The sequence below is a fragment of the Sprattus sprattus genome (assembly GCF_963457725.1).
Source record: "Sprattus sprattus genome assembly, chromosome: 3".
Classification (NCBI taxonomy): Eukaryota; Metazoa; Chordata; class Actinopteri; order Clupeiformes; family Clupeidae; genus Sprattus; species Sprattus sprattus.
In genome coordinates, this window is record NC_137922.1 from 33,154,831 (window position 1) to 33,179,446 (window position 24,616).

Here is a 24,616-nt window from a genome sequence, read left to right on the forward strand (position 1 = left end):
TTAGTTATTTTTGGCAGACATACAAAATTATTGTAATTATAAATTGCATTTTTAAATGTTGTTTCTTGTATGTTTCATTTAAATATTTTGACCATTATTGATTTTAAAACAGTTTCAATTCCAAATGCAGACCTTCAATTTTTAATGATACATGCCTGACCACAAGGTGGCAATGTAAAATAAAATATATATTCACAAACTGAAACCTTCAGCATTTGGTATCTCTTTGCAGACGGCAGTTGATGTTGCCTTAAGATCATTGTGAACCACATCATATTTGATGAGCAACAGCTGCACTAAAAAAGTATGATGTAGTAGAAGCATATCACACTAACTATCATCAGAAAAATGTAAACCACACAAGTTGTTAGTGAGAGAGAAGGAATGCATTAGTGGCTACGTACAAAGGTCTTCCCATAGTGAAGTCCAGATAAGGACCTTTGTGATCTCACAGCCGCCTGTGGTTGTGTTGGATAACTGCAATACTTCTCCTCCAGATCATAGACTTGGGGGGCTCCGCAACATGAATTCAAGAGGAGGAACTGTTGCCGCACACAATCCTGTTTCAAGTCGAAATCATACTCATTAGGCATGGGTCACAGTAAGATTGTGTTACATTGCTGAATAACCTGCTGTTGGGACTAGTAGAGGATAGACTATTCTAGGTTAGGACAAACATGCATAGGCCTAACTGAAGACCTAATCTGTACCTCTCATTCCATTAAACAACATAAATTGCCTTTTTTAAATGTTGTTTCTTTAAAATATATTTATAATTTTTGATTTTAATCTGTTTTTATTCCAAATTCAGACCTACAATTTAATGATACATGTGTGACCACAAGGTGGCAATGTAAAATTATATATATATAATCACAAACTGAAACCTTCACCATTTGGTATCTCTTTACAGTTGGCAATTGATGTAGCCTTGAGATAATTTTGAACCACATCATATTAAATGTAAAAAAAAATGTAATGTAATATGTAAACATAAACACATGGCTTTGTTGTCCTTTAGGATCAAGATTAGGATTCAGTGTGACAGAAGTTGTCCAGATAATTTCTTTATTTATACAGGGTCCATTGGGCACCTCGACTAATTTAAGATGACAGAGTCTATTAAATCTAGTTAACCTATCACATATTTTGATACAACTGTGTTACCTGAGGCGACACACCTGGAATAAAAACAGTTCATGTGCTACTTGAGGAAGTGAAGTGAACATGGGTAAGTGAAAATTCATGTCTCAAGAGATTTACTTCCTAAAGAATTGTTTAGTATTCAGCTGTTTAAATTTAGTTTTACATTCATGGCTCATGTCAAATCGTCCCCGGAAATGTAATTCAAGCTGTACATCACCTTCATTATTTTGCATTCAAAAGGACAGGTCCTGCTCTGTTTTGTTTCACTAAACTTCCTGTTTGTGTTGCTGTTTTAGCTGTTTACTTTATTATTGTTATGTCTAAATGTATTATCAATCTGTTTACCTTATCTGGAAAGCACTTTGGAACAGTTCCTGTTTTTAAATTTGCTACACAAATAAAGTTGACTTGACTTGATGTCTTCCTCTTAGGTCAGCCAGCCTTCATAAGCCTCAGGTAACACACCTTAATGATCTCTGAATGCAAAGACGAAATCTGTCGACCCTAATCAACATTTTTTGTTAGCGTACAGAAATAATTTTTTTTGGGCATGCTGTGACTACATTTTCTGGCCTGAGTTCTATTCTTTCCGGCTAGAACTTTACTGACGCCTGACAAAGCACATTCCTAATCAGTGTGCTCAGGTGCGATCACTGATTTAGAATGGATTAACTAAACTGGATTGCATGTGATTTGCATGTTTGCAATAGTGACAGAGAAGGAAAACGAACCTACTTCCAGATAAATCTGATGTTTTAATCCCCATGAGGGGGACTTCAGCCCTAATCAGATGTCTTCTGTTTAATTATGTGGAAAGGCAGGCAAGATATTGGCACACTAGGCCTTTCACTCAACATATGTGCATTTGTCTGAAGTATCCATGCCATCCCTTTAGACAAATAGTGGAGGTGAAATGTAGAAAAAGTGTAAATTCAATTCAATTTTCCTTGAAGTTCAAAAGATAAACTAGTTAACTACATTGTCTATTATTCTGAAGAAGTTGTACATGAAGGCAAATTTGATTAAACAAACTCCAAGACATCTAAACAGCTAATTTATTTTAATCACTTACAGCAAATCTTTCATTCTTGTACCATTAAAACAAGCAAATCCAATGCTACTTGTTATTATACAGCCGCGGAAAAAATTAAGAGACCACTTCAAAATTATCAGTTTCTCTGGTTTTACTATTTATTGGTATGTGTTAAAGTAAAATGTACATTTTTGTTTTATTCTATAACCTACTGGCAACATTCCTACCAAATTTCAAGTAAAAATATTGTCATTTAGATCATTTATTTGCAGAAAAATGACAATTGGTCAAAATAGCAAAAAAGATGCAGTGTCTTCAGATCTCGAATAATGCAAAGAAAACAAGCTCATATTCATTTTTAAACTACACAATACTAATGCTTACACTTAGGAAGAGTTCAGAAATCAATATTTGGTGGAATAACCTTAATTTAAAATCACAACTTTCATGTGTCTTGGCATGCTCTCCACCAGTCTTTCACATTGCCGTTGGGTGACTTTATGCTACTCCTGGCACAAGAATTCAAGCAGCTCTGCTTCTTTTCATGGCTTGTGACCATCCATCTTCCTCTTGATCACATTTCAGAGGTTTTTTATGGGATTCAGGTCTCGAAATTGGGCTGGCCATGACAGGGTCCTGATCTGGTGGTACTCCATCCACACCTTTACTGGCCTGGCTGTGTGGCATGGAGCATTGCCCTGCTGGAAAAAACATTTCTCAGAGTTGGGGAACATTGTCAGAGCTAAAGGAAGCAAGTTTTTCTTCCGGGACAACGTTGTACTTTGCCTGGCTGAGGTTTGTAAAAGACCATAAGGATTGAAAAAAGCGGACTGGAGGGTCTTCTAGTTCGTCTTCTCTGATGAGTCCAATTTTCAGCTTTGCCCAACACATGGTCGTCAGATGGTTAGACGGAGACCTGGAGAGGCCTACAAGCCAGAGAGTCTTGCACCTACTGTGAAAACGGACTCATCAGAGAAGACGAACTTAGAAGAACCTCCAGTCCGCTTTTTCAATCCTTATGGTCTTTTACAAACCTCAGCCAGGCAAAGTACAACGTTGTCCCGGAAGAAAAACTTGCTTCCTTTAGCTCTGACAATGTTCCCCAACTCTGAGAAGTGTTTTTTCCAGCAGGGCAATGCTCCATGCCACACAGCCAGGCCAGTAAACGTGTGGATGGAGTACCACCAGATCAGGACCCTGTCATGGCCAGCCCAATTTCGAGACCTGAATCCCATAAAAAACCTCTGAAATGTGATCAAGAGGAAGATGGATGGTCACAAGCCATGAAAAGAAGCCGAGCTGCTTGAATTCTTGCGCCAGGAGTAGCATAAAGTCACCCAACGGCAATGTGAAAGACTGGTGGAGAGCATGCCAAGACACATGAAAGTTGTGATTTTAAATCAAGGTTATTCCACCAAATATTGATTTCTGAACTCTTCCTAAGTGTAAGCATTAGTATTGTGTAGTTTAAAAATGAATATGAGCTTGTTTTCTTTGCATTATTCGAGATCTGAAGACACTGCATCATTTTTGCTATTTTGACCAATTGTAATTTTTCTGCAAATAAATGATCTAAATGACAATATTTTTATTTGAAATTTGGTAGGAATGTTGCCAGTAGGTTATAGAATAAAACAAAAATGTACATTTTACTTTAACACATACCAATAAATAGTAAAACCAGAGAAACTGATAATTTTGAAGTGGTCTCTTAATTTTTTCCGCGGCTGTATATGCCAGCATCCTCTGATGTGCAGTTTTTACAAGTGTCTCACCCAAGAGACTATCAAGTGAGTGATCTTTTAGGTGATATCAGATGTATTTTTGTTCCCGACTCTTCTTCAAATCCTCCATCTTCAAAAGATATTAGCTTTTTGTCTTTACAATTATAATGCTCGCTGAACTTGATCGACTGCCCAATGCCCCATTATTGCAGGGGGCTACAGAACACATGCAGTATACAGCATATGTATGCTACTCTTCCTTCACATATGACCTACCCTGACTCTGTACCGTACATACACTAGTCATCATCCTACCCTGCTACTGTCTGGGACCTTTGGTTCTGTTTGAGCTTCCTCCCCTTCGTTTGTTCTGTTTTGTACAATTTGTTTCTAGCCACCTAAATCTCACTGTCCCTCATCTTGTAAAGTGTCTGTTTTTTGAAAAGCACTATAGGAAATAAATGTATTGCGCTTGAACAGTAGGTCTTGGTGGTTGCTGTGGACGTAAGTCCGAACCGCCACAAGTCAGGCTGAAAGAACATATTAACCTTGAAAATGCTATTAAGTTCTATTTACTTGCTTTTAACAGCTTTCCGGTATATGTAAAACAGATTTTCATTCCAAATTAAAACTTTTTAATGAGAAAATGTACAAATTTAGAAGCCACAGTGTGTGTCCCCCACGCACACCAACACATTGTTGTGCAAGCTACAATTTTGGGAAAAATACTTTTATGAAAGCTAAATATAGAACAAGTATGTCCCCCTCACTTTATCCCTTTAGGAAAACAAAAATACAGTTACATGTGTCAATATCATCAGACCTTCAAATGTTAAATGGAAAAGAAATCTGGTCAACCATTTGTGGTAAAAATTTGTACTGAAATGAATAATCACATTTCATCTTTTCTTCTCCAGATTTTAATTTTGAATATGTATAAGCTGTATTACAGTTACAGGTACTGTCATAATAAAGATTTGTTTAGTTTTGGGGGGATTCCAGATAAGTTCTTTGGAAAGCCTGAAGATAAAAAAGTAAACAGGTCAATCATCACGTTCCACGGGTGTGTCCACCCGTCACAATTTATTTTGGTTGCCCCTGGCCTGAATCATCAATGTGAATCATTGATCTCAGTTTCTGCTGCTGTATGCTTCCCACGGACGGTCTCCTGTCACAACGCCAATTGTGGCTGCCCGTCACTTTCTATGGGCCAATCTACTGTCGTTCCTCCCCTTTATAAGTGTTGGGCAATGTTAGGGAGAATCCAAAGCTGTCCAAACCTACAGAGACACACAACAGAGACTTGCAGCAGAGGTAGGCACTGTCCTGGCATTCCAGGAAAGATTTGCATTAATTCTGTTAGAGGTTCATTTTGTAATTCTAGTCATTTTAATCTTTTTTTTCTCATAACAATTTGCCCAATTTGTGATCAGATGTGGTCTGTGTATTGACGCTTTAAAATTTGTGTGCACAGCTAACAATAACTTGATGATGAATGTAAATACTAATGTTAGGTTGACAGATAGTTCACTATTGCTTTACTTTGGTGCTGCCTCTACAACTACACTGTATGTCTACTAAACTACTTGTTGGCTTCCTGCTCAAATAATGTGAAATAATCCTTGGTATGTTTTCATTTCCGCACACTCGATTACACACAACCCCTACCCCCACCCAACCACATATCCCACCCCTGTCATCAGTCAGTTGTGGTTGTAGCAACAACTGGCATGCCTCAACGATCCAAAGCTGCTTGTCTCATTCAGAGCAGACGGCTGCTAAATTTCATGGAGAGTAAATCTCTGCCCATACCATTTACAGGTCTAAACATACCCAACTGCTCAAGTTTAAACAAAAAGGAGAGGATGCAGATCATATTCAGTCTGATAGCAGCTCTGATTCTAGTCAGCACAACCTCAGGGGTAAGGCAAACTTTTTATCTTCAGACTTCACAGCAAATTCGTACAGCTGAAATCTTATGACTGTGTGTTAGTTTATAGCGAATGAAATGCCATTTGTGGAGCCAGGAGAGAAAATGATTTATGTGCTTTTGCAGAGACTTTTAAGAGCAAAAAGGCAGAATGTCTACGTGTTCAATACTGATGATGCAAGTACAAGTAGGTGTTTGTATTTATATCTATCTTTATGCATATGTACTGTAGATATGTGTAATTCTCAAGGTCTTTATGGATATATAATGTAGATATGTGTAATTCTCAAGGTCTTTATGCATAAATACTGTCTATATGTATAATTCTGAAGGACTTGTACAATGTATCCCAGGATTTGGGAGCCTGGGGATACACCCTTTTAAACAGTGTTTCCTTTTCTGTGTTATTCTTCTCCAGGTCTAACCTCTCATTGCCTCAATGGCGGCAAGCCCTTAACCCATGAGGGGGAGCATTTGTGGTGCATCTGTCCTGATGGATTCTCAGGCATGTACTGTGAAAAAGGTGAGAGCCTCATTAAAGCACTGATATGCAACTTAATAGTCTGCCATGCTTATTTTCACACCTTGTCTGTATACTCTGGTGGGTAATTTGAGACATTTATGCACCGCCCCCCTGCCCCCATCTGTGTTCCAGTCTCCTCCGCTCCCCTCGCCCACGCCAACTGCTACACTGGCATTGGGATTTACTATCGGGGCACAGAATCGCGGTCCAGGAGCGGCCGGAGATGCCTCAGGTGGAACATGGACCCCAGTGAGGGTTTAGGACGACACAAGTACTGCAGGTATGCAAAGGGAGACAGAGAGGAGGGACTTTGGTGTTAGATTTTTAAGATAAAAAGGAATGTCTTTCCTGACATTCCTGAAGTTACTCAGCTGGTTAAAATGTTACTGGATTTTTAGATCCTGTGACTTCACCAGTCTTCAACCTGGTTGGATTTTTCCTATTTATCCATGTTTATGACACTAAACGCCCAGGGCAGAAGAATCAAACACGACCTCACAGATATTTACACAGAACTGTCTGTTGTCAATGCAGGAATCCTGACTACAGCCGTAAGCCTTGGTGTCACGTAAAAACAGCTTTCGGTGTCATTAAAGAATATTGCAACATCCCATCCTGTCTGACAGTGCCTGGTAAGGGCCAAATTCAAAGGCATCAGCATGCACTAACTGTGAAAATCATTGTTATGATAACATTATTTTTTTATGTGTTTTGCTTTCCGGAAAACTAATATCTGAAAATCTCCTTAACCTGCTGTGCAGGACCAACAGTGCAACCTCAACCCAGCAGGCCAGAAACTGGTGAGCTATTTGGATTTCAGCTAAATCAACCTCAATCTTTCTCAAGATTTTTCCTATTTTCACTTTACAAACAGAAGAGCATAATAACTTTATCATTTTGCACCAACTTACTTCCTGTATTTTATTTTATGTTTATTTTACCCCCTAGAATTGTTGGATATAGAAATAAGGGACTAGTTCATTGAGGAATAGAATACCTGTTTAGATCACTGTCACGATCACTCCTGTGTGTTCTTAGCAATGCTCCAAACCAATACATAAATGTCTTTTCAACACAGCAGGACCAAGTGTTCCTCAGCCCAACCAACCAGGCACTGGTGAGCTATGACATTTTTTTAATGTTCTAAAAACAGTCTTTTATGATAGAGAATTCATCTTCTTAACTTATATAGCAATTTGAGTTGCAGTTGCATGTATTGCCCAACTGTGGGTGTATTTAATACAATAACAGATTTTGTGGTTTCTAAGCTAGCTTACTGAAAGTTATGTAATATTCTTTTACATTTCACAGTCAGTGGCATTTCACAAAACCCAACTGATGCTTTGTGACAGTAAGTAAGGCTAACTGACTTGACACTGATTTTCACATTCCAGAGCACACCTGTGGTGACAGACAGAACAAACTGATGAAGATCGTGGGCGGATCCATAACACCTGTGGAATCTCAACCGTGGCAGGCGGCCATCTACTGGAAGAGCTCCTCCCACCGCACGGCATTCCTATGCGGGGGCAGTCTGATCGCTCCCTGCTGGGTGCTCACGGCAGCACACTGCTTCGTTGATGGGTGAGAGGCCAACACACTCATGCTGATAGAAACTTTCAATAGCGCATTTTAATGTTAGAGATATAGTTAATAATGCTAACTTTGGATATGATTCGTTACATTTCATTGACCTCTCTTCACATTTAAGCAGAAGTCTATGTGTTCAGAGGAAGGCATTTTTATAACCCCAGGCTCTCTGGTATGGATCAGGCAGAATGAGCATAAAATTAGTAAGAGTATAGTAATGGAAGGGGTGAAACTACTGCCTAAAAAACCTACTAATCAGGATATGATCCAGGACAAGGCAACATATTTTAGGTGTAGGGTCTGCCACTGAGGAAAATTGGAGTGTCGTTTTAGCTGTTGTGTTTAAGACGGTTAACCTGATTAATAGATACATAGATTGATTGTTTGATCGATTGATTGCTAAAAATATTGATTGACTGATTGGTTAGTTAGTTGAGTGATTTGTTGACTGATTACATCTCCGCAGGCAGAGGACAAAGGCGAATAAAGTATCTGTCATCCTTGGGAAGAGTGCCATCAACGAGACAGATGTCACGAGTGAACAAAAGTTTGACGTCACAGAAGTAATTGTTCACGAGGACTTTGACAACAGTCAGGGAAGCTTCAACAATGACATAGGTAAGCATCATTTTGTTTAAGTCGCAATCATCGTGACTTTATTCTCATTTAATGACATATGAATCTCTACTCAGCCAGGTACTGCCACAGTGCTCAAATATTTCAGAATGAACAGCTGTAGTTCAATATGTTATGGGTAAGAAGTTTTTTGTGTTTAAGAAGTTATTTAAGGCCCTCCTTTTGTTGTCCCAGTGTATTATTTTTGCGCAACATAATTCTTCAGGATTTCACAATACAGAAACAAAATCTATCAACAGTACATACAAAGCAGTGCAGCAAAAGGGTATTTATAAAATGGGCCTTGAGCTTTTAAACGGCAGTGCTTGTGTTCGGTATTCTGCATGTGTGCAGTATTTGGCCTTCTCTGCACCCTTCTAACACACGTTACTACATACCAAACATTATTATTAGAGGAATTGTATCTCATCTGTATTGTATTGCATCTGTAATTCCCTCACAATTTTTTGTCTTAGTCAGGGCTTGTCAAATCATATTTACGGCATGCTTTTCCCAGTTCTCCAGAAAACATGAAAGATATTGCCTTCCTTAGAACAGCCCCTATTGACTTTATCATGACTAATACAAGTTGGCACACCCTTTCTATTCATTTTAACAGCCCATATAATTTGTGAGTCTTTTGAAAGAGACCTGCAACATCAACATTCTGGTTGATGTCCTGGTCATGACCCATGGTCCCATTGTTTCCTGTTGTCAGGCAGCTTCATCAAATACTGATACATAGACTCCATGGTCTTTCACCAAATGGGACCTCTACCTGTTCCCAGAGAGAGAGAGAGAGAGAGAGACTTTTTTAGTCTTGCATTCCTTTAACCCAGAAACCAGGTCAAATAGTGCACAATACACTGGCCAGGTCGGGGCCTGACGAAGTTGTTTGGGTAAACCCAATAGCAGCACTATAGAGATAACACCGTCTTGTGTTCCACAGCCCTTCTGAAGATCAGGTCTGATACAGGACAATGTGCCAGAGAGACCAAGACAGTGAGAACAGTGTGTCTGCCTGTGGCCAATCAGGCTCTGCCTTCCGGAGATGCCTGTGAGATTGCAGGGTACGGGAAAGAAAAACAGGGTAATGTTGACTGGCAGGGGCCAGTGTCTGTGTCACAGTTCGACAGCATAAGTAATCATACATACACGTCATTTGATTTTCAAATACAGCTGAAGACAATATCTGACAGATAGTTTACAAATTTCAAAGTCATCATAATTGTCAATTGTTATCTCATACTATAAACACTAAATGGATTGCAATCCCATTGTGTTGTGTCACTAAATGCTACTCTTTGTTGTAGGTTTATGGTACTATTCCCAGTACCTGAGAGAGGGGAAGGTGGAGCTTATTTCCCAAGATGTGTGCACTAGTAAAACCTACTATGGGAGCATGATCACAGACAACATGTTCTGTGCTGGCAGCCCTAACTGGTCAACAGATGCCTGCAAGGTATGGAAGATCTCATTGCATTACATATTTTATGTTCTATGTGTATGTTCAACAACAGATTTATAACATTTACTATTTTAAACAACACTTTAATTGAACCATCTTACCACCAGCCTAACTATTTACTAGAGATTACTCCATTGTTCCTTCAAACTACCATTACTTGTACACATTAATGAGCCCAACCAAAGCAGATGAATAGGACCTTTTTTCAAGATTGTAAGGTATTTTAATGGCAGCTCATTGTTGTTGGTGTGGCTCTGGGCTCTGTAAAGCGCCTTGAGACAATTGTATTGTTATGGCGCTATATAAATAATATTGATTTATTGATTTGGTTTGCTTCTATATGCAACAGGGAGACTCTGGGGGTCCGCTGGTCTGCAGTGTGAACGATCGCATGGTCCTCTTCGGCGTGATCAGCTGGGGGGACGGCTGTGCCAAGGCGTTCCGGCCAGGGGTGTACACGAGAGTGAGCAACTACAACAGCTGGATCGCCAAACACATGGGCCAGCCATCTCCCAAAGCAGACACGACGCTTTCACGGGAGTGAGGAGTGAGTCTCATCTCACTTCCCAGCTGTGACGTGCAAACCGAATGCGTAAATCACAGTGTTTTGGAAGTGATGGGAATTACTCTATGACACTGAGCAGCACATCAGGAACCGTCAACATCAAGTTCTTTTGAGCCAATTGGTGTGTGTAAGCCACACTTCTAAAATGTCATTTAGAAATGAAATAACAAAATAAGATTTTGGACTACCTGACCTAGTTAAGAACTGATCCATTCAAATTTTATAGAAAGGCACTTCTCCATATACACATGGTTTTAATTGTAGATATTTTGGGGCATGTCGAACATTCCAGTAGGAAAACTGTGCTAATGACAGATATGCTACCAGTGCTCTTGGTGCTATAAAAACTCCTGTGGTTGATTCATTTAATTTAGATTAATCTTAAAACATGACCACTGCTATTTCATGAATAGATAACTGGTATAAATATTGACTGTGTAGTCTGTCAAACTTAACCTACATGCCTATAGAGTATATTTTATATTTAGTGTATGTGTGTGTGTGTGTGTGTGTGTGTGTGTCATTATATCCGTTAGATGTACAGTTGCAGTTCTGCAGTGTCCATGTTTTTCTTCTCATTTTTCTATTGTGCATTTTATGTGACACTTTTTTCAAAGAAATTATTTTGTGAAGATATCCTGACTAGAATCATACATATATATATACAACCTTATATTTGTGTTTCATCACATCAGGGGCCATCAGGGGCCACCAGGGGTATACTGCCATACAGGTGGGGCCCCACCTGTGGGCCAGTGGACCATCAACAGTAGACCAAAGAGATTTTCTAAATGAATTAAATTATTCAGTTTTCACTAGCCCTTTCTCTGCTCCCCTACTCCTTGCCCTCGTGCAGGTGCTAACAGGCAAGTCCAGGCCGAATGTCTTTCCCAGTACACCACTGGGGGCCACCCTCATAACTTAGTATCGCATGAGTGAATGACTCAGTCTTTAAAGGGCTTTTTAAAATTCGGAAGGTTATAGATTATTTTGAAAGTAACTTCATCCTAAAAACAGGCCCCACACACACACTGTAATCTGCAGTGATAGCTCCTTGGACGCGACTCATCAGCAACGGTTGGTGTTTTGGTTACAGGCCATAACATCCGTCCGTTTACCACCCACTAGTCTCTCCACTCAGGCTTCTGGAATCTTCCTTGACCCAAGAGTTACCACAAGTCCTGACCGCGACGCTTTGAAAATTTCAAAGTCACTCCGTGGTCTGTGGCCTCGATGGGACTGGGTTGGCCGGGGTATTATGACAGGGCTCCACTTGGTCTCGTTGGCGTATCTATCTTGGACGGAGGTTGATGTGCTTTGGGCAAGTTGTGCCATGTCAGTTTCCAAGGGGTAACGATTGGTTTGGAACAGTAAAATGACATCAATACAAGAACAATCTGAAGTGTTTCCACAGTTAAATGGCCAACATCTGGTATGTTAATTGGTTGTGAAGTATGGCCTTCCCTCTCATAAGAGTTGCATTTTGCAAGGATGACGACAGCACTCTCATCTCCAACACTACCTCTTAGAAATGTTCTGTAAAACAAGTTTTCTAAGGAAAAAAAGACAATCTCATCGCCAGGAAAATCTCATGCCTTTCACCATGTAATGACTTCATCGTTTGAGATTTGAGGAAGCAGTTTGGGACTGCTGCACTTTCGCCAAGATGATATATTAATCGTTTACAGCTGTGTCAAAATTTGCAGCGGACAAAAAATAAAAAAAAACAGACTTTCTGTTTTGTTCTTGGATGAAAATGTCAGACAATGCCATGTGCTGCTGGCTTCTTAATTGGTTACAGAATCCTTTTTCTTTGAATACCCTTTATTCATCATGTCCGTCATCCTAATTCATCAAAATCATAAACTCTGTCATGACATAGTCTTGCAGTGGGAGGCCCTGCTGTCTAAACTGTTTAGTCTGATACCATGGGCACTAGAGTCTAGTTGAGAAGGGATCACGCATATCTACTGAATGACTGAATGGATGGGAAGTCCCGATAACAGCTGCCTGATTTGAACACCAAACTAAAGGATTAGTGGAAGCCCTCAACGGACTGGGGTCAAAGCAGCTGCCTGACTGTGTTACGTTTTTTTTTTGACGGTACCACCATGGGTGGGGGTGTGTGTGTATGTGTGTGTGTGGGGGGGGGGGGTTATGGGCAAGGCGGGGGCCATTCCATACCTCACTTTACAGCAAATAGTCACTTAAGGTGCCTAAACTCAATGCCTTCATTTGGCCAATTACCTTGGTAGGCCCATGGTAGGGAGACTTGTAGTTATGACACCAGTACCACACAGTAAGTGAAATGTTTTAGAACATGTATGTAGTTTATTAACCTTCATTAAGGTTAACCTTAAAGTTATAGTAACATTTTGTAACATTGTAGTGTGTCTACAAAATATAACCACAAGGTGGCTATGCAAATTAACCATGCAACAGAATAGATCTGGGAGTCTGGAATGGTTAGAGTTTGCACCTTTTTACAGTCCTTAAACAAAGAACACTCTAAAGATGAAGCCTTCTTGATTCATCCATTGTCTTTAAAGTAAGAAAATAATCATAATAATACCATGACATCAACACAAAACTATTAAACAATAAAGTATTGAATCAATATTGAAGCAGATAGATCTAAGACTGTTTGGTAGGCTCTAAGACTGAATTGCATGAATATGCCCACACTTGTTACTTTTTTTAACAAGGGATGTTTTATTTTAAACTCTACATCTGTTAAACTTGTAAACAGTTAGCCTATTTGTGCGGTCTAAAAAAGCATCTGTGTACTCCCAAGTCAGACCACCCATCACGGTGATCACTGAACATTCCAGCAGGCCAAAGCTATGATAGTTTCCAACGGAAGATTTGCTCTTTAGAATGGAAAGGTAGGTTCAAGGTCATTATGAACTGTGGAGGTTGTGACTGAGAAAATCAAGTTCTGTATGAAACGTTGATAGAAAAGATGCATTGAATGGGTTGAGGGCGAAACAACAGAACCATAAACAATCAACTACTTGTCAAATTAAGTATGGCAGTGCTCTTACAGAATAATAGCCTGTATCCTCACCTATGAGGTGATGAGTTTATAGCCTACTTTGTGCATATATGGTTGAAGACATATAGACAATATAGCTAAGGCGTACCATTTAGCCTATATGGCAGATAACTAGCCTAATTATTAAAGTGTGACTTCACACCCAGCTCTGAGCCTAATTCCATCCACAGCATAATTGCTAATAGGAAAGAGGGGGGCTGAAGAGGGGTGGCGCACACCATAGACATCATATAGGTACCTATATGATGTCTATGGCGCACACCCATTCCATGATGTGGATATGTACCAAATGGTCTAAGATACGTCAGCATTGGCTTTGCAATGTTCAGGATGATTTTAAACAGTAGGTGGCGTAGGAGACATTTTTAACCATACAAATATGTTTAGTGATAAAATATGTTCAAATATGTTTTCAACTGATTGATTAAATTAAAGATGTTTACCTGAAGAAAATAGCCCCATGAAACAGCTGATGGGCAATGTGTTTTAATCAAAAATATTTACAGATTGACGAAATTAAATTGAACATGTTTCAAATGACGAAACAAAGTTGAATCATTTTTGCACCTGCTTTTCCCGTCGGTGTCAAAGAGGGGCCTGCCACGAAAAGGTGGAGAACTACTGATAGAAACAGTGAGCATGCAGTTCATCAAGGCCTTTTGCGTTTACTTCCTCAATTCCTTCTTTTTGGAATCTTCCTTATTAGGTCATGGGCTGCTCGCCAGTCGTCTCCGGAGAGATGCTGTGGGAATTCCATGGCTGGTTTAGCTGGCAGTTGCATTTAAATCTTCCAATATTATTGTTTCAGTCTGTCCCGTTGCACAGGCATTTGAGGTATTTGCTACGCTGCCACGTTAAATAATTGAATAATACTTTACTTTATACGTCCTGGATCCTAAATATGAACTTGCGTGGCTCTCAGTCACTAGTGCATCGAGTTGTTTGCACATTTTCATATGAATGGATCACGACACAATATTTACATATATAATACAAACAAAAGCCCATATAGACATAACGAGTTTTAGTTTTTTGTATTTCAAATTAGGGCTTATCTCTTCACCACTTGGGGTGAAAGATACGCTACTGAAAACATGTCAAGGAAACAATTTATTGTTTTATAATCTGCTTTTTCACATGCAATTTTGGCATTCCCTACCTAGCCATAAGTAGCCTAACTGTCAATAAAAAAAAATACTGTTAAGTCTTAATTGACTCGGGCACTGTAGACATTTACGAGGGACTCGAGACATAGTGACTACAATACATCCGTAGGCTAGTTGATGGATACTTCAAACTCCCAGGCAAACTAACTAACTAACTAAATGTTGACCTCCATCGTAGTCATCCGCTATACACTTCACAACAGGTCACGTTTGTTTCTACTCCTTATCATAGGAATTCCTTGTTCGCAACCGTGGATGTTGTACTTCCCTTTTTAGGGCATGAGAATGTATTACGTAATTTGGGAAGAACTCGCGTCTCTAGCAAACTCGACTACAACACTGGGAGGAGTTGGGAAAGCCAAGAGTAGCGTTGAGTTGCACCAATCGACTTTGCGGTTACGTCTGCTGCCAGCCTCCTATTGGCCAAAAGGCTGCAATTGAATTCATTGAGGTTTAGGTTGTTCGCCCACAGTGAACTGCGGCTAGAGATTCTCACATTGATGGCAAGTCGGGGAGTGAGACTTCAGTAGTCCGCTCTCGAAGTGAATTAGTGCGTAAAGAGCCATCGGATATAGTAGAGTTTTGGAGTGAGCGCATACGAAAAATCGAGAGGTTTCGGAAGACCTTTTCTACATATTTTCTTTCTATCTAGGACAGCGGAATTAAGTTTTCATCATGCCGGTGTTTCACACAAAGACGATAGAAAGTATCCTGGAGCCAGTGGCTCAGCAGATATCCCATCTGGTGATAATGCACGAAGAAGGTGAGGTTGACGGGAAAGCGATCCCAGATCTCTGCACTCCCGTGGCAGCGGTACAGGCAGCTGTCAGCAACCTCGTCCGGGTAAGAGAGCCATTCTTTTCCTCAAGGACGCTAGCATGCCCCGAACAGTTTACCTTCCCCTGTCTAATAGTTAACTGCCCCGTGCCTTTGTTTTGCTCAGTATTCACCTGCCCTACAGTTGCTATGCATAGGTCTACGGTCTTGGGTTTGGATTAAACACGGATGTGACCAGGTTGTATTAAAAAGAAAGTTTGCTGAAGTTCACTTGTATCATAAAAGGGTGACGCCTTTCCCTTCGGAATTATGCCCTTCCCCCTTGACAGAGAGGCAGGGTAACCGTGAGTTGACTTCGGTGCCATGCTTTGTGTCAAAGGCGATATCAAATGACTAGTTGGCTTCGCCAATGATCACTTTAGAGCACTATTTAAAAAAAGGCAAATCACTTTGATGTTTGAGGGAATTAAGCTACCCCCCTGTCAGGTTGGGATAGAAATGAATATAAATGCGAAAAGTAATATGCTTAAAACAAGTGGGATGCATTTCCGTCAATTAGTGGGAAGTGGACACAGAACTTTGCATTGAAAAATAATAATCAGTGACACTATACGAGTTGTGCTAGTGACTAGTGAGAAACCCAGGGATTATAGGTCTGCACTGTATCTACCCTGCTACGCACACTTCGCCAGTGACCATCCAAACACGTCCATCTTACCTTTTATATAGTCTACTGAAAGTTTTCCACGTATAATTTCGTGAAGTACAATATAGGCTATGCTAGACATGAGCTGGTTAGAGATTTGCCTGGCCTGTGTTGCTGTCATTATACCAAATGCGACTCCCCCCCCCCCCCCCCCCCCCTAGACATTTTTAGTGCAGCAACACATTATTTTCATTGGGTTAGGCAAACAGAACAAAAACCTGTGATTGTTTACTAAGAAACTCTGTTAACACAATTTAAAACCACATAGTGCCAGGAAGGTTTCTGACATTGGATAGAAAAGCATGCATTTAGGTACAAAGGTGATGTCACCTGACTGGGGGGGGGGGGGGGGGGGGGGGGGGCGGCGGCGGCATCACAGGGTAGGCTACACACATGTGGTTTTAGCAGTTCGACTTACTTTATGCACAACATTCATTTTCGTGTATCACTTTTATTTTCATCTATACACTGGTGATTAAGCACTTTGAGAAGCTATTCATTGCAATGAGATTTTCTTGTCAGTTGTCAAAAGTGGTGGGACAAAGAAGGTGATCTGGTGAACTGTCACCTGTGACAGGAAGACCCTGTTGTGGATCCTCAAGCAGTCAATGGTTTCTCCAATTGCCTATGTATGACGAACAGTTCATTTTAATCTCCCACAGAATTTCGGAACAGTTTTAAAAAAAATAAGTCACCATTGTGTGGTTTCTTAAGCTTTTAATTCTTAGAAGATGCAAGCGTTTTGAAGACAAACTACCTTCTCTTAAATTTGACAGACAAAATATTTCAACAACAATGCAACAATCGTGACCGTGTCAGGCATATTTTAAAAGCTTCTTTGAAACATTAAAAGGAGGTCCGCTTTCTTTTTATGGACTTCTCCTTATTTGTGGTACTCAGAGTCTGAAGGAGACAAGGGTTAGAAACATAGTATGCCTCAACGATGGTACTCCTACTACACAACACATACTACACTTAAGCCCAATAATGAAACATGAGAAAACATAAACTTCTCAAAGACATCAAATAGGCAGATGAATGAAAACATCACAACATCTAAAGAGACAGAAACAGGAACACAGTATTGCCTATCAGCACTTTGGCTAACATTGTGGTTTTGGGCTAAAGAGGAAATTGCATGTGTATTTATGTTTGCAAATGTGTAACAGTAGGATGCAGTCAGTTTAGCAGTTATTTCAGTGTCATGGCCAAAGGAGTAAAGCTCTTACAAGTGAGGGCCTTGGTAGATGTTTGGCTAAATCCATTCTGTGGCTTATGGCTAGCTTTTGAACGCCCCTTTTCATTGTTCTCGTTTCCTCACCCCACTCTGTCTTCCTTCCCTCTGAGGTGGTTTGTGTAATGTGGTATTAGTTAGCACCTATGTATTCCCTTGTCGGCTGAATGCTGTCTGTGATGCTATCAAACAACAGCTCTGGCTAATGTCATGAAAATCAGTTAATCTGTGTATATGTCTACTTTTAGTACCTCATGTAGGTCTATAGGTGTTTGCTTACTTTGAGTTGACTTCAGAATTGCAGTACAGTAGCATTTCATTATTCACATCCAAATAATATTTTCATTAAATATTTTCAATATACCAATTCCAGCCACCATCATGAGATGCGCTTGTAGTAAGCAGTCTCCTTCACTCCTTAGTGATTTTATTCCAATGCCGGCATAACATATCCAGACACTAATTATTTGCTGCTTTTCTTAGAAACAGTGCCTCACTGTTTCTTATTTTTCTGGGAAGTGCTCGTCTTAGAGGAGAGAAACGTGTCTCATTCGTGCTGAATTATAAATCTCCTATTCTCTTTATCACACAATCTCTGCCTGAATATATGGCTATATCCTCTATAGAGATGTCTCTGCCCTTTAGTGTGTGAGCTGTAATTCATGTCATTAGGTGCTCAATGAGTTTAATGGCTTTTCCCAGACATCTAGACTGGCTTTGGTGGAGCCAGAGAAAGTCATTCATTCCATTGTCATTAACCATCAGGGTTTTCCTTGCATGATCTAAGTAAAGCTTGATTGAACCTTGTAGATCCCACTATTGAGGGCAGCATTCCTCCTGGAAGTCACATTAAACATATATAGCCAATATCCAGAGATGCTTTTTAAACTTCCCCCCACAATATTGGGAAGTGTATCTATCTGATACGTTGTGCTGTTCGAAGTTAGCTGCTAGTAACTCTTTTCCACTTAACTTCAGAAGCCGCATTGCTAGGATGTAAGCAGAACAGAGAGGTGTTAAAAAGACTGACTGATGAAGTAGTTTAAGAGAAGTAAACTAGTGAACCATTTTTATTATTTATTTATTTTTATTGCAGGAAACTAAAATACAGATTCATCCAGTAAAAAATAACTTAAGATGCATAGCTGATGCTGGTATTGATGCCCGAAGGGTTGAACCTGTAAGTCTAGTAGTAGACAAACGCAGGTTTGTACAGAGTTGTTTGCATTGGATTGGATGCCATTTTGAATGTAGAGTCTCTGCTGAAGCCAAATACGATGGAGAATCAGGTCTCAGTCCCTGTCTGAATAACCAGCCTAGTGACTTTGATTGCATCACAGTCATCTTTCTTTAAGAGTTAGGCTTTTGCTGTGGGCAAAACATCTCATTGCTTTTATGATTTTTACGTCCAGCACTGGCACGCACATGGTTAATATTAGGATGCATTGCATTCATGTTATTATTCATTGGCATACATTGAATAAAGAACAAAGATGTGTGTCATGATGGGAAATGAATCCAGCTGTAGAGAGCCATACAGGCACATTTGAGGCTGAAAGACAAGTAACAGCAGGGAAGTTTGAGGACTGTTTGTGGCTAGTCATATTTTCCTGTGGCCCTCCCGATCCAGTACTGCAGCTTCGTGGACCTGGTCATTTCAGTTTGCGTTCTCTCTCAGTACCCTCCTGCTGTGTTTTTACTCAGAGGAATGCTGAGAATTCACGGTGTAAGCAACCGACCGCTTGGCCAGAACCACAACCACACCAACCACCCAACCAACCCAGACGTGTTGTGATCTGATCTGGTGATGGTGTGGTGCATTCCCTTATGTAATGCACAGTCAGCCAACATTGTGGCGGGACGGCCTCTGCAAAATAGTAAACATTAAACAAAATAAAGTAAACATTCTGACCTCTTTGTCTTTTTAGACCACATGCTCTGTATGGGCTATCAGTATCCTTTTATTTATTGTTTTTGAAAAAAGTTAAGTTAAACTCTGATTTTTTCTCTCTGAAATGACCGCATAAGGACTTATTGCTGTGGTCTTTCTGTTCTTTATCATTTTCAAATGGCTTTTTATAGTCCTTGTATGGAGTGTAAAGGGTAAGAGCATTGGCAGAGCGCGAACTGGATGTTCCTCTGTCTGCCTGTCTGCAGAGCCAAGCTCCACAAGAGCAAGGCGCTGAGACCACAGCACAGCAAATCCCCGTTCAGATTACCACTTTCTCCTTTCCAAACCACTACGAGGTGGATCACACTTACCCTTTGAAGTGTGTTGTGAGGAAATGACCGTGCTGAAACTTTGTAATGCCATGAATTGAAGCATCACTTCAAATGCCCTCAAATGCACAAGTTAATGGGCCTGATAATAAAACTCTATCGAAGGGTGTCTTGCATATTAGGTTTCTCTTTAAGATCATTGCCTGCAGACCACGTAGGCATCCAAAGATAAGATGTCCTGCTACCTTCCAGCCTTGTTTCTGGTAATTTGTCAACCCGTTATCTATTCACTGACCACTCTAGTAGTGGTTTCAGTGGGAACATTAAAGTAATATGATAGTCGTTGCAGGGGAAATGCTGGATGTATTGTCCTTTGTATTATAGTACAGATGACTGCTATCAGCTCTTTCAAATCCTACTAGTGCTTCCGTGCTACACATGAGCCTATAGTTGCTATTTAGGAAGAGTAAGGGGCTGGTGTTGGGTGGTGCAATGGAGGAGGTGTGTGAGGTGCAGGGGAGGAGGTTTGTGAGGTGCAGGGGAGGAGGTGTGTGAGGTGCAGGGGAGGAGGTGTGTGAGGTGCAGGGGAGGAGGTGTGTGAGGTGCAGGGGAGGAATGAGGAAACGGCGGGAGCCAAGTCAGGAAGGCCTGGCCGTCCCTCAGATGGATTGTCTGTTCCAGCAGATGTTGAGTGAGGGACAAAGAGAGAGCGAGAGTGTGTGTGTGTGTGTGTGGTGTGTGGTGTGTGTGTGTGTGTGCGTGTGTGTGTATATGTGCGCATGGATGAACACGAGAGTAAGTGTGTGTGTTTATGAGGGAGAGTGCATGTGTGGATTTGAGACCAAGGGGTCTGTGTGTGTGCCTGTTCCTGTGCCTGAGTGAGCCCAGCGGACAGATGAACAGACCTGCCTCCGCCCACCATAATGAGCAGTGGATGGCCCTACGTGGCCGTGAGGGGAAACGAATGCTGTCAGCAAGGCCAGGAAAACCTGTGGCTTCTTTTCCTTTTTTTTACTCCCCTCTTTGCTATGAGTCATCACTGATGCACCCATAGCTGGGTTATTGCTTGTGTTGAGATGTGGGGACAGATGGAAAGCTGATTGACCTGACATTTATGTCATCCTGTTTGTGTGTGTTTGTGTGTGTGTGTGTGTGTGTGTGTGTGTGTGTGTGTGTGTGTGTGTGTGTGTGTCTGTGTGTTTGCTATGTGAGTGTGTGTGTGTGTGTGTCTGTGTGTGTGTGTCTGTATCTTTCTCTCGCTCTCACTCTCTCCCTCTTTTTTTCTCTCCCCCTCTCTGTGTATATGTGTGTGTACATGTGTTGCCAAGGAGGCCATTTCTGATCAAAGTCTCTGCGAGGGAACCCCGGCAGTGAGATCATTTGCGATGGAAATTTGTCATTGGTATGAAGGAAAAATTGGAAAGTTTGCGTCAGTGTCCTTCCACGTCTAGTTCAATAAGCAGAAAAAAAACTCACTGGTCCGATCACTGGCCTCTCTTGGCAAACATCAGGCCTTTTGATTTGTCCCTCTCACCACCTTTAATGGGCCCAGGGCACTTCCTCCTCTATTTGTAAACCATGCTTGACATGATGTGTCAGTTGCATGATAGATCTGCAGTCTAGCAGCTGCTGACCTTCAACTGGTATTGCACGCGTTTGCCTTGAGCCAATATGAACCACCAAGATGATGCCTTGAGATTCGCTCACTCTCTCCTCGACAAATGGTTTTCATAGTGACTCTCAATCTGGTTGAAATGTTTAAAAAACACTGGCAAGCAATTTTAGTCATGGTTTTGAGTCAGAATGGCGCCCAGCGACGGTTCCTCAGCTCATTGCTGTCAATTTAGCATTTAAAATGGTTTTGCTTTTGCTCCTAAGATGTTGCGTATTACGCCTAACAACGTTAGATTCTCTGCTGTGACTCAGTGTGTGAAGGCAGTAAGTGTGGCCAGTGTCTAGGCCCACTCTGGCGGCTGAGAGAGGCTCTCTATGTGGGGATGAGGAGAATTGAGTGCATCGCAACAAAGCCTCCCCTGTTCCCACGGACTTAGCCACTCTATCAGTGTCTGTGAGCCAGGCCTTCTCCATCTCACTGCTGGCAGCTGGAATATTGTGTGGATTTTTTTTCTCCCCTTCGCCTTTTCTTTGGCCATTTTATTCATCCTTTTATTTAGTGGCAATTATTGATCTTGCTTGATTGTGTACTTGGTTTGCAGCCACTGATTATTTCAATAGCTGTGCTTTTCTGCAAAGAGATGAGATTTGCAGGACGGTGACTTCACTTTATTTCTTGTCACCTCTTGTTCTGGGCCATCTGCGGTCTGCACTGAGCATTGTGGGTTTGGGGGAACAGTTCTGGAATTGGTTCCTCCCTCATGAAAAAAGAAAAAAGGCACATCACAGATGTCACATCACTACATCGGTGACTTCACTCCCCACGCATTGACAATCTGCATTGTGTGGAAAGACGCTGGTGGTTAGAGTTACTCTAAAAGTAACTGTTCCTGTCAAACTAATTAAGGAATGTGTGAGTCAGGGCTCCCACTAGGGGGGAAGTGTGTGTGTGTGTGTGTGTGTGTGTGTGTGTGTGTATGTGTGTGTGTGTGTGTGTGTGTGTGTGTGTGTGTGTGTGTGTGTGTGTGTGGTCAGGTGGGGTGTAGAGATTTGTGACTAAAAATGACGACAGTGTTGACTTGTGCATTGGAGTATGTCTCCAGTGCTGGGTCATGCCCCTTGTCAGTAAATGCCCCCTGCTTCATTGGAATGCTTTGAGTCAGTGTGACACATTTAAATAAGTCCAACTGGTGAACCAGGGGAGGGCAGAGCTGCCTCTAGCAGAAGGATAGGGGTTACATTTTCACAAGTCCCCTTTTTGTTGGCTTGCCTGAACCTGCTCTTCCCTTAGGCTGAATATTGCTTTCTAACTGTGTTTTTGTAACTCTCATGTTGTCGTTGAACAGTAGTCTCAGTAACAGTACAGTAGTAGAACAGTTTTCCCCTACATGGAGCTTCCAAAGCCACATGCGTGGCCCTCTCACCCATATCACTCATATCACAGATAAAATACAGAGTCAGAGTCCTGACACCCTATGAAAGCATTCCAGACACTGGCTTACAGATACTGTTTGAAGTCATGGCCCAGATTACCATGACTCACACTGCACTGAATAAACAGTTCTCTGTCCAGTAAACCCGATGGAGTTAGCTTAGTCACGCTAGATTTGATTTAAGGTAAACTAGAGACATAATTTTCTATAGCTTATATTACTCTGGAGACTGTGTTAACTGTATCTGGTAGAGTAGATATGAACTGTATGCGTGTTGTTTAACATTATTGTTTGTCCACAAATGGGGAAAGCAACTTTATAGCTCAAGGGTTATAGTTGCTGGGAAATAGTTTGGGATAACTGGTTAGCAATACTGAAAACTGTTCTCTAAACACATTTTAAACAGTTTGCTATGGTCAAAAACCCATTACAGATTGCAGCTGTCCTTTGTGTCAAGCGCAAAGTTTGCCAAAAGTTGCCCTCAGTTTTGTGATTGTAGCTGTGGGATGGCCTGCTCTACCTCAGACGCCTGTTCTGGCTTTTGTTCACGTTTAGCACCGGTGGCAGGAATGCTGAAGTGGAATTCGCTGCCAGTTTCCCCTATAACTAAGGGAGCACAAGTCAGAGGCTACCTTTTTTAGCCTGGCAGCGACTTTCTCTGGAGAATGAATGTCAACTGTGTGTGTGTGTGTGTGTGTGTGTGTGTGTGTGTGTGTGTGTGTGTGTGTGTGTGTGTGTGTGTGTGTGTGTGTGTGTGTGTGTGTGTGTGTGTGTGTGTGTGTGTGTGTGTGTGTGTGTGTGTGTGTGTGTGTGTGTGTGTGTGTGTGTGTACTGTCCCGTCCCAGTGAAGGAGAGAAAAGGAAATGTCCTTCTGGAGTGGTGAGCCAGAGCAATACGTCAGCTCATTGGCATTGCCAAGCCGTTTGAACTTTTACCCCCAATGGAAGCGTTGCATTCCCTCCTTGTGCCTAGTTCTGTAGTTCATTCCGTTGTCATAGCACCCAAATAACCATAGCAGGCATTGAAGATTGTGCTACGAGATTACAACATCTTATAACAAAGGAAAAGGCCTGTAATTCCAACAAAAGCGTTTCAGGCAGCTGAGAAAAGTGGTTTCTGTGGGAGAGAGTTAGTCATTCTGGAGTGTACTTTGTACAGCATTTACATGCACAAGAGAGCTAAGGGAAAGGGAAAAACCTCTTTTAATACAAATTATAATTGATGCATGTGGAAGCAGAAGTGGTTTATCTGGAGGACAGATTTAGCTGTGGTTGCATCTTTGATTAGCATATCCAATGACTGATGAGGACACTGAAACCACACGTTCAAACGTTATGTGTGGCATGTTCCCACCTGTTGGACTAGGGTGACGTGGACTGAGGGTTGATGGTGTGGAAGAGGGTGGAGCCCACTGATACTGTGACTGACTCCCTTGCAGTCTGCCCCATTTTCCGTGGAAGAGGCTGTGTGGTCTTCACAGAAAAACCACAAGAGCAGCCATTGACCACTCAGCACATTTCACAACATTAGCATTGTGGCTAAACAGGGCCTTGTAGCTTCCTTTATGATAAAATGCACATGCACGTTTGTTGTAGGAGGGCTAAATACTCTCCAGCCATCACTTGTGTGCTTGTATGGAACTTGTATGGTGTTTTGCTCATTCATATAAATGTGAGGTACCACACTGTGGTATTCATTACAATATATGGGAAGTGGGCACATTGAATATAAAGTTTGGGTGTCTCTTTTGTCACCTTTTTTTGCAATTTGTTTATGTTAGCCATGAGCCATTTTAAATCTATATTAATCTTTCTGAA

General features: G+C 41.2%; 2 protein-coding genes across 4 annotated transcripts in view; both read left to right on the forward strand.

Moving 5' to 3' along the window:
• The first annotated feature begins 1,219 nt into the window (after window positions 1-1,219).
• On the forward strand, window positions 1,220-11,103 carry LOC308361557 (urokinase-type plasminogen activator-like). Of its 3 annotated transcripts, XM_080833940.1 has the most exons (14): window positions 1,220-1,231; window positions 1,578-1,602; window positions 5,725-5,825; window positions 5,960-6,020; window positions 6,252-6,356; window positions 6,489-6,636; window positions 6,891-6,988; window positions 7,118-7,156; window positions 7,435-7,473; window positions 7,751-7,940; window positions 8,413-8,564; window positions 9,511-9,651; window positions 9,875-10,023; window positions 10,379-11,103. In XM_080833940.1, the coding sequence occupies exons 3-14, from the start codon at window positions 5,769-5,771 to the stop codon at window positions 10,571-10,573; spliced, it is 1,374 nt and encodes a 457-aa protein (XP_080690066.1). In that variant the 5' UTR covers window positions 1,220-1,231; window positions 1,578-1,602; window positions 5,725-5,768; the 3' UTR covers window positions 10,574-11,103. The 3 variants fall into 3 exon arrangements, with proteins under 3 accessions (XP_080690066.1, XP_080690067.1, XP_080690068.1); XM_080833941.1 differs by lacking the exon at window positions 1,220-1,231 and having other exon boundaries at window positions 1,511-1,602; XM_080833942.1 differs by lacking the exons at window positions 1,220-1,231; window positions 1,578-1,602 and adding an exon at window positions 5,204-5,217.
• Window positions 11,104-15,317: 4,214 nt separating this feature from the next.
• Window positions 15,318-24,616, forward strand: part of LOC308362247 (vinculin) — a 32,893-nt gene continuing 23,594 nt past the window's right edge. Inside the window, exon 1 of the mRNA XM_080834816.1 lies at window positions 15,318-15,658. Coding sequence (XP_080690942.1) covers window positions 15,491-15,658 — 168 coding nt within the window. The 5' untranslated portion in view covers window positions 15,318-15,490. The remainder of the gene's footprint in view (window positions 15,659-24,616) is intronic.